Source organism: Zalophus californianus, chromosome 16, assembly GCF_009762305.2.
Source record: "Zalophus californianus isolate mZalCal1 chromosome 16, mZalCal1.pri.v2, whole genome shotgun sequence".
In the NCBI taxonomy this organism is placed as follows: Eukaryota; Metazoa; Chordata; class Mammalia; order Carnivora; family Otariidae; genus Zalophus; species Zalophus californianus.
In genome coordinates this window covers 23,251,767-23,260,624 of record NC_045610.1, presented here as the reverse complement: position 1 = coordinate 23,260,624, position 8,858 = coordinate 23,251,767, and the positions used below count along the sequence as shown (strand labels likewise).

General features: G+C 54.8%; 1 protein-coding gene across 1 annotated transcript; it reads right to left on the bottom strand.

Moving 5' to 3' along the window:
- Positions 1–14: 14 nt before the first annotated feature.
- On the bottom strand, positions 15–7,078 carry C16H17orf50 (chromosome 16 C17orf50 homolog). Its single transcript, XM_027624936.2, has 3 exons — positions 3,226–7,078; positions 1,251–1,587; positions 15–1,162 (listed from the first exon to the last, which is right to left on the bottom strand). Exons 1-3 carry the CDS (start codon positions 3,236–3,238, stop codon positions 952–954), a joined length of 561 nt encoding a protein of 186 aa, XP_027480737.2. The 5' UTR covers positions 3,239–7,078; the 3' UTR covers positions 15–951.
- Positions 7,079–8,858: the final 1,780 nt, after the last annotated feature.

Here is an 8,858-nt window from a genome sequence, read left to right as displayed (position 1 = left end):
TGGGGTCCCTGCAGGCTGGGGGCTGCCTGGTGCTCACAATGGCCCCATTCTTCAGGCCACACACGCAGCGTTCCAGGAGCTGGCTGGCTGGCCAAGAATAGCTGGGATTCCTGGGGAAGGAACCAGCTCTCCAGCCTCTCTCTCTTCTGCCTCAGCCAGTCTCAGCCTTTCAGCATCTGGTTCTCTTGTCCTCCCCCCCCCCACGCCCACCCCCCCCCCCACACACACACACCTGCCAGTGCCTTAATTTGCACAAACAGTGCAAGACCTGGCTTCCAGGGGAAGGGGAGAATGATCTAGCAAGAGTCAGCCCTCAGCTCCCCAGGGGCATTCCTGACCCTCGCCTTCATTTTCAGGGGAATGGCCTTTGACTGACCTTGGATGCAAGTGCTCTGTTCCACCCTGTCCTGGGGGAGATGGAAGGAGGCGGCCCTCCGCCTGCCCTTTTCCCTCTGACGTGAACCCCGGGGAAGGCGAAGGAGGGTCTTTATCCCCCTCAAGGGAGCCACCTGGCCCCCACCTCAAGGCTCTGATATTTTGATTAGAGGCTTTATTGAGTGATTGGAGGGGCAGGGGCAGGTTTCTCAGCCGCGAGGGAGCCCAGGGGTGAGTTTATCTAGGCGATGCCTCCGCGCACTGGGCCAGAGGACCTGAGCTACCCCGGAGACGAATGTGAGGCTGTGCCGGGGGCGCGAGTCCGGTGGGCGGGAGGCACTTGGGTGCCGCCGGGACGGTAGCCCTCGGGAGGCGCTCATGGAGGCATGGAGCCCCAGGTGATATTGGGCTCAGCCTTGCGTGGGCGCTGGGTGACGGGTGGGAAGGCCCACGGCGACCGTGGGCCGGCTTGCGGGCTTGGAGGAGGCGCTCTGGGAAGGGGCACTTCTGGAGGAGGTGGTGGGGAGGCTGGGGTCAGGCGAGGACGGAGGGCACAAAGGCTGGCGGCGGGGGCGCTCAGGGGCACCCGGGGGGCCCCGCGCCCCCCGGAGCCCGCGCCTTCCGCAGATCTGAGTGCTCCAGAAGGCAGTGCGCCACGTAGGCCGGGTGGCTGTGCAGGTTCCTGCACTTCTTGCAGTAAAGGATCTCGCAGCGCGCGCAGCCCCCAGCGCGCGGCGGCCGGCGCCGCGTCTCCAGCACGCACGGCGGCTCCGGGAGGCTCCGCTTCCTGCGCGGGGCGCGGGAGCTCAGTGCCGCGCGCGGCCCCCTCCCGCCGCCTCCCCGCGCCCCCAACCCCGGCCGGGGCGCGCCGTCACCTGTCCGCGGGGGCCGCCAGGCCGCCGAGCAGCGCGAACGGGCCGAGCCAGCCCCAGAAGCCGCTGTCCGCGCGCCGCAGCAGCGCCACCTGCTGGGTGCTGGACTCCTGGCGCAGCGGGCAGTAGGACACGGAGCCCCGCTCGGGGCCCTCGCCGCGCTCCGCCTCCCGGCTGGGCGCCTCGCCCTCCGCCCCGCTCTGCTCCCGCGGCCTCGCCGCCGCCGCCACCTCCTCGTCCTCCTCGTCCTCCTCTTCCTCCGACCCCTCCTCTGCGGCCGCCTCCGCCTCGCTGGCCGGCGGCTCCGCTGGCTCCTTCTTCCACAAGTGGGTCTTCACTCCTGCGGGGCCGGGGGGGTGGGGGAGGTCAGCGCAGGCCCGCTGTCCCCGGGGAAGAGCCGGGCACCCTGACTGCTGTCCACAACCCGACACCACGCCCCCCCCCCCAAAAAAGGCAGGCGCCTGAAGGAGAGTGTGCACGGGCTGCACCGGGTCAGCAGGATTCCTTACAGAGCGAGACAGGGCCGCCGGGCTGCCCCCCATTTCCCAGGTTTCTACTCTTCCTCGCTGAGGATTCGGGGCAAGTCACGTCGCTTCTGTCAAGCTCCGTGTCCCCATCTGGGAAAAGTAGTGCTCCTCTCCAGGGCGACTGTGAGGAGGGGAGCAGGTTGCGACTCTGTCAAGGGCCCAGCCCAGGGCTCGCCTTAAGGAAGCGCAGCTGTGGCAGCACCTGAGCGCGTGCGCGCGGGCACCCACAGCCACCCCCACCCCCACCCACCACCACCACCACCACCCCCACCCACCACCACCACCACCACCACGGGCAGACCAGTTAGGAAAAGGCTGCCCTAGGAGTGAGCCAGCTTCCTTCCAGGCTTGACCCCAAATGCCAGCTGGATTTCAACCACCAGCGTCCCTCTGGCCGGTGCCTTTACGGAGAGCACAAACTTCATAATTCATAACAGTAATCCTGGCAGGCAGGACGTTGCCGGGCTGCCATGGGAAGTAACCTGGCCTCTCCTGCTAGGAGTCCATCATTCGGCAACCTCCATCCCTCCATCCCCCCTGGCACCACCATGTGTCTGTCCTGCTCTCTGCTGGATCTGGGGAGCTAGACTTCCAAAGAAAAGCAGGGGGATGAGGCCAGGGAAGACACCACAGTGGTTTGCCCTGGAAAGGTCAAGAGAATTCCTATTGGTCCCTGCCCGTCCTGTTTAAAGAGGCTGGGGACGAAGGAGAATGATACAACTAGTGTTCTAGCTCACGTGTATTGAGCACCAACTGTTTGCAGTCACTGTGCTAAATTCTTCACACGTTGTGCCCCTTCACCTTCACAACCACCTCGAGGTGGTTGTGAACAACCACCGAGGCCTCTGAATTTCATCTAAGACTTCCGAAACCTTTCCAGAAAAAGTTGTTTCAAAGATTCCGCCAGTTTTCGATGTTGCTGAAGCTGGAAAACCAGGGTCCGCTGCACTTTTCGTTAGAAAACACACTAAGGAGACTTTTGGTTGTGAAAGGCCAGACTTAGTGCACAGCCAGAAAGGGGTACTGGAACTTTTCGAGAGAAATGGGAATAGGAAATGAGGTTAGAAAGGAAGCTGGGAGTTTGGGTGCCAGGCTATAGAGTTTGGACTTTGTCCTTCAGGAGTGGGGAGCCACCGAACTTTCCAATGGAGGGACATGCTCAGAGCTGTGTTTTAGGATGGTCTCCCTGCTGGACAGAGGGAGACCCACTTAGGCATCGTCACAGCGGTCCCGGCCAGAGAAGAGAAAGGTCCAAACAGCAGCAGGTGAAGGTGAGGAAGCCGATGTCAAGAATATTCAGGGAAAAGAAAGAAGAGGGCTTGTACAAGTAACTGAGAAAAGGCTGAACTTCTCTGGGGTCTCCATGGCGATGGGTGAGCTGGCCCACACTGGGTTTGCATCCACACTTGACAGGAGCCCTCTGTCCCCACCCTGCTTCCAGCCCCACTCACCATGCTTATCCATTCTTCCCAAGGCTGTGCTGCCCTCTTCCCCTGATCAGGGACTGGGATGAGACAGAGTTCCCAGAACGCATAGAACTTTGTCTGATCTCTAGGGCCCCTGTTGGATCACAAGGGGTGAGGCTAGAACTTCACCTGCCCTTAGGGTTCCACCCAGGAATAGCTGCCTTTTCTAGAGCCTGCAAGAGCACTTAAAACCAGGTGTCCCTCCACCTTCCCTCTTGGCAAGGCATTAAAGGGGAGAAGGGGGCGGCTTTGGCCGCCAGTAGACTGGGTTCAAATCCCCGCTCTGCCACATAAACGTAAGAGCTACGTGACCTTCAGCATGTTGTCTGACCCTCAGTCTCTTCATCTGTAAATTAGAGATAGTCACACAGTACCAGACTTTACCTGGCTTACAGAAAGCACTCCAAGCGTTATGTTTACTTGTATCATTATGTCCTCTCCTCCCCTTTCTGTCTTCTCTCTCTCCTTCCTCACCCTGGCTTCCCACTCCACTTCCAGCTCATTGCCTTCGCTCCAAGGAGCCTAGGAAATGCCTCCAAGTCCAGTAGAAAGCAGGGCCCAGGCAAGAGCCGGGTGTAGCTCCCGAATGTCATGTATGTGTGCGTAAGAATTGGGGCTGGGGGAGGGGATACTTGACATACTCCTTATTCTCCGGGCCTTCAGAGTGGCCTGTGTTGGCAGAGACAGGAGTAAGCAGAGGGGTCAGAGGATGCAAACCCAGCTCTGGAGAGCCTCAGTCTGACGGGGAGAAATGTCTTGGTTTCCATCCAAGTCTGAGGAGTAGGGTTTCTTCCTCAGGCATCTCCCAGTTTAGTGGAGGTGAGTAGGTAGGATGTCGGGAAACAGCTCTTGGGAATCTCCTAGTCCCGTGGGGGCCACCCTGCCAAGAACCGGGAAGGCTCTGAAGCTTTACTCTTGCATGCTAGCCAGCTCGCTTGCCGGGGCGTCATGGGTGTGCCAAAAAACCTGAGACTCCTGGGCCAGAGACAAAGGCCTGGATTCCTCATGGTACAGAAGCAGCAGTCTCTTCCTGTCAGCACAGCCTGTCCCTTGTCCCCTGGGTGCCACAGGGATGGGCCCGTGAATGCCTGCACATGCGGGGGTTTGCATTACCAGAGAAGCTCTGAGCTTAGGAGCACAAATATTTTATAATGGGCAGCAAACAAACCTGCTCTTTGCTCCAGAAAGAGATGCAATCACTATCCTCCAAGGTTGTTCACTCTATTGAACACCCTTGAAAAGTCGGTGCCTCTATTTGTGAGACAAGCAGAAATGCAAAAGGCCCATGGAGAATTGTCTCCCAGGAAACCCATTCTCCTTACATTTACTAAGAGAGCTTAGAGTCACTGTGGCTCTGGATGGCAAAATCCTAAAGCTCACTCTGGCTAATTTAAAGAGAAAGAATAGTGGGAGCTCGCAGAATGGCCAGAAGCCTTGGCAGCTGGACAGGAACTATAGAAGGATTGTGAACACAGCCAAGATCACACCACAGGAATCCAGTGGAAAAGCCACTGTGGGGACCACCCCTGGTCACTGGCACCAGGAACAACCTTCTTGAGTCACTACCTAAGATTTAATGTCCCTGGCCAGGCCCATCCAAACCACTGAGCCTATGCTGTGGCTTTTAGGGAGCATCCTACCAAGAAGCACAAAACAGTGTTCCTCTGGTCTGGTCATTCACCTCATCCTGCCTCTCCCACTTCGATCTACCCAGAAGCCCTTTGTCATCCTTAGGGTGTTCATTCACTGTTGTTGTGTTGTTGTTGTTTTTCCCATTCACTCTTCTCAAGGGTATTTTGGGTTTTGTGGGAACTTCATAAAAAGTTGGGTTGTCATAACAAACAATAGCAGCATAAAGCCACATTGGAAATGGATCACAAAGTAGTAATAGGGTCTACAGTGAAAACACAAGAGCAGGTAATCCCACTACACCAGGAACAGAAGCATGCTTCCTGCTCTCAGATGCCATCTTGGAAGACCCCTTGAAAGGAGAGAAATTGTACTGATAGTGAGTCTGAATTCAAGCCTGACTGGAGCTGTGTCCAAAAGAAACTGCTTAAAACCAGAAGAGAATGAGCTGCATTTTATTGGCTAGCACAAGCATTATTTCCTGCCACTCACAGAAATCTGGAGAACAAAATGAGATCAATTGTCAAAAGTAAAGCTATAATTTTTTTTTAAACGTAGGCTCCACGACCAGCATGGGCTTGAACTCACGACGCTGAGATCAAGACTTGATGCTTAACTGACTGAGCCACCCAGACGCCCCTAAAGCTATAATTTTTGTACTTTTTTTATTTTAATGTGCAAATTAATAGTACGTATAGCTCATTAACTTGTAATAACCAGGTATAACACAGAAAGGCTGTATTCATTTTAGTTGAGCAATAGAGATAAGTTACAAGAAGAAATACCCAATAAGGTGGTAGGTAAGGGCCACCCAAGTGGGAATATATATATAACAAGACTTGATATATATATATATATATATACACACACACACACACAAGACTCTTCCCCTTTGAACGTCATGTCCATTAGAATGTATTTAGTTGCTGGAATATCAGAGTGCCCAACTAATAACGGCGTAAGCTTTATAAAAGGTATTAGTTCACTTAAGAAGTCAGAAGTGGGGGGCTCCAGGATTGGTTCAGTGGCGTGATGCGGTTGTGAGGGACCCAGGCATCTTTTCATCTTTCCCCTCTACCTTCTGTGCCTCTCTTCTTGGTTGCAGAATGGCTGCTGCAGCTCCAAGCATCCTGGCCTGGTGCAATCATGACCAAAGCAGAAAGGCTCTGCAAGGGCCAGGACTTCTCAGAAGCCCTCCAGCAGGCTTCTCTTTGAGCCTCAGTTGGCCAGAACTGAGGCACGCACCCATCCCAAACCAACCATTTGAGAAAAGAAATGGGAGGGCCAAGAGTGACCTGGCCTGGTTGTAATTGGTACCTTTGATCAAGTAGGACTCAGGGAGTATCGTTATAAAACAATCTTTCTTCTTCTTTTTTTTTTTTTTTTTGCCTCCTGTAGTCCCTTTAAACCTGCTCAAGGGGAAGCAAGCTTCCTTCCCTTGTCCCTGGAGAACAATTCAGACAGGTCTTGTGACTTGTTCAGAGAACTCTTAGGCCATGGAAAAGTGGTCACTGTGCTCACTGGAAGTTGATATAATGTTACATCTCCTCCCGGCTGGGGCCTGCCGTGACCGGTGGCCACAATGTGATGGGGTGATGGGCAGAAGACATGGTCCTTCCTCCCTCTTGCTCTGCCTCTCCTTCCTTCTCAGCTGGCCAACCCCTGGTGTTTGCCTTTCCTTCCTCAATCCAGGCAGTCCCTTGGATCCAGGAGGCTACACTGGATTCTGGGGGGTCACTCATCCCCCCTGCAGCCCTAGGAATCCGCTGGTCCACTGCAATCTTCCTCTCTACTGAGCCCTTCGCTGGCTGAGTGGCACATAGGAAGCACTCATACATCCTCTGTTCCAACTACAAGAAGACCGCCGGCTGATTCCAGCACAGCCCTCTCCTTGGTCCCCAGCATGGAGCAGCCAGCCAGCCCAGAGTCTGCATTTCTGATTTCCCACAGAGCAGTCAGACTTCAGTTCACTGAGTCTCCCTAGTGATTGGGGATAAACATCTAGTGCTTTGATTGGTGCCATGGAAGCCCCTCTCGCTGCTTCGCCCCTTGTTTTGGGGGAGAGATGGTGATAGGCATTAGTTCCCTGTTCGGGCTGTAACAAATTATCACCAATATAGTGGCTTCAAACAACACACTTAAGGCACGTGGGTGGCTCAGTCAGTTAAGCGTCTGCCTTCAGCTCAGGTCATGATCCCAGGGTCCTGGGATCGAGCCCCGCATCGGGCTCCCTGCTCGGTGGGAGGCCTGCTTCTCCCTCTCCCACGCCCCCTGCTTGTGTTCCCTCTCTCGCTGTGTCTCTCTGTCAAATAAATAAATAAATAAAATCTTAAAAAAAAAAAAAAAGCGTCTGCCTTCAGCTCAGGTCATGATCTCAGGGTCCTTGGATCGAGTCCTGCATCGGGCTCCCTGCTCCGCGGGGTGTCTGCTTCTCCCTCTCCCTCTGCTGCTCCCCCTGCTGGTGCTCTCTCGCTCTCTGTCAAATAAATAAACAAAATCTTAAAACACAGTTACTCTTTTGCAGTTCTGAAGGTCAGAAGCCTGAAATGAGTCCTTATAGGAATAAAATCGAGGTGTTGGCAGGGCTGGTTCTTTCTGGAGAATCTGCTCCTTGCTTCTTTCAACTTCTAGAGGCTGCGGAGTGCCTGGCTTGTGGCCCCCTCAATCTCTGCTTCAATTGGCACATCTACTTCTGCAGCCAGACCATCATCCGCCCCACACTTGTGATTACATTTAAGGTCCACCTTGACAGTCTGGATTCTCTGCATGGTCCCTTTGGCCCTCTAAGGTAACATTCACAGGTTCTGGGCATTAGGACACAGCTCTCTCTGGGGGCCATTCTGTGGCCTGTGGCACAGTTGCAGTTCTCTGTAAATCCTCTCCTGCTCTGCAGCAACCTTACTCTTGACATACTCTAGTGGCAGAGAAATCCGAGCGTCAAGTGACTGCTTTTGGATAATGCCTCGATAAAATGTGCAATAGAGTCTTGTTCCTTTTTGGGTTTGCTGCATCTACTGCCGTCTTGGAGCCTCGGCAGAAACTTCCATCTTAGCTCTGCCATGATTGACTTGAACCTATCATGGCTCCTCTTCTGGGGCTGGGCCCACCTTCCTGCATTTCAAAGAAGTTCCACCTACTACCCGAACATAAGGAGATTTTATTAGCACGCAAGAAAAAACAACTAGCTCTTCTCTACTGGGATCATCAACCTCTAGGAAGGCTCCCCCTGACCCCTGTCTCCTGGTATTCGTGTTCCCAGGCAGTGCCCTCCCGCGTGAAATAAGGCCGACCCGGGTGGCCGAGAGGATATTGTGGAAATGACAGTGTGACGTTCCAGGCTGGGTAATGAAGACACTGTGGCTTCTGACTTGCTCTCTCCCCGTGGGAAAGACCAGCTGCCACTTAGCCAGGGCACCCAGCGAACCCTCTGGAGAGGTCCGTGGCAGGAGGAAGTGAGGCCTCCTGCCTGGAGGTTTTGCACTGGCTTTTCCCTCTGCCCGCAAACCCTTCCCCCGGACACCTGCAGGGCTTGCTTCCTCATTTCCCTCATGCCTCTGTTCAGATATCACCACGTCAGGGAGGCCTTCCCTTGACCACCTCACGTAGAATGCCACACACTGCCCCGTCTCTCTTAGTGCTTTACTTTTCTCCCTGGTATTTATCACCATGTGACTCACTGTGGATTTATGTGTTTGGCATCTCTCACCCATCCCCCACTAACATGTCTGTAGCCTCTGTGACGTCTGGCACCTCATCTATTGCTCTCTCTTCGGGCCTGTAATGGTGCCTGGCACACAGGAGGTACTTACAGTGCTGTGGCCAGGCTGAGGTCCTGTGATTTTGACAGCCCACAGCCCACTCTAGAGGAATCCTGTGGTTAGAGTGGGGGATGGAGCAGGTTCTCAGAGAAAGCAGGGATAGTGGGGCATAAACAGGGCTGCTGGGAGAATCAGCGAGAGCTGGGACCCCCCAGTCCTGAGTGTGCGTGT

Coding starts and splice junctions, on each gene's coding strand:
- C16H17orf50 (XM_027624936.2), bottom strand. Junction 1,163..1,250: donor CTGGCGGCCCCCGCGGACAG/GTGACGGCGCGC, acceptor CGCCCCGCGCAG/GAAGCGGAGCCTCCCGGAGC.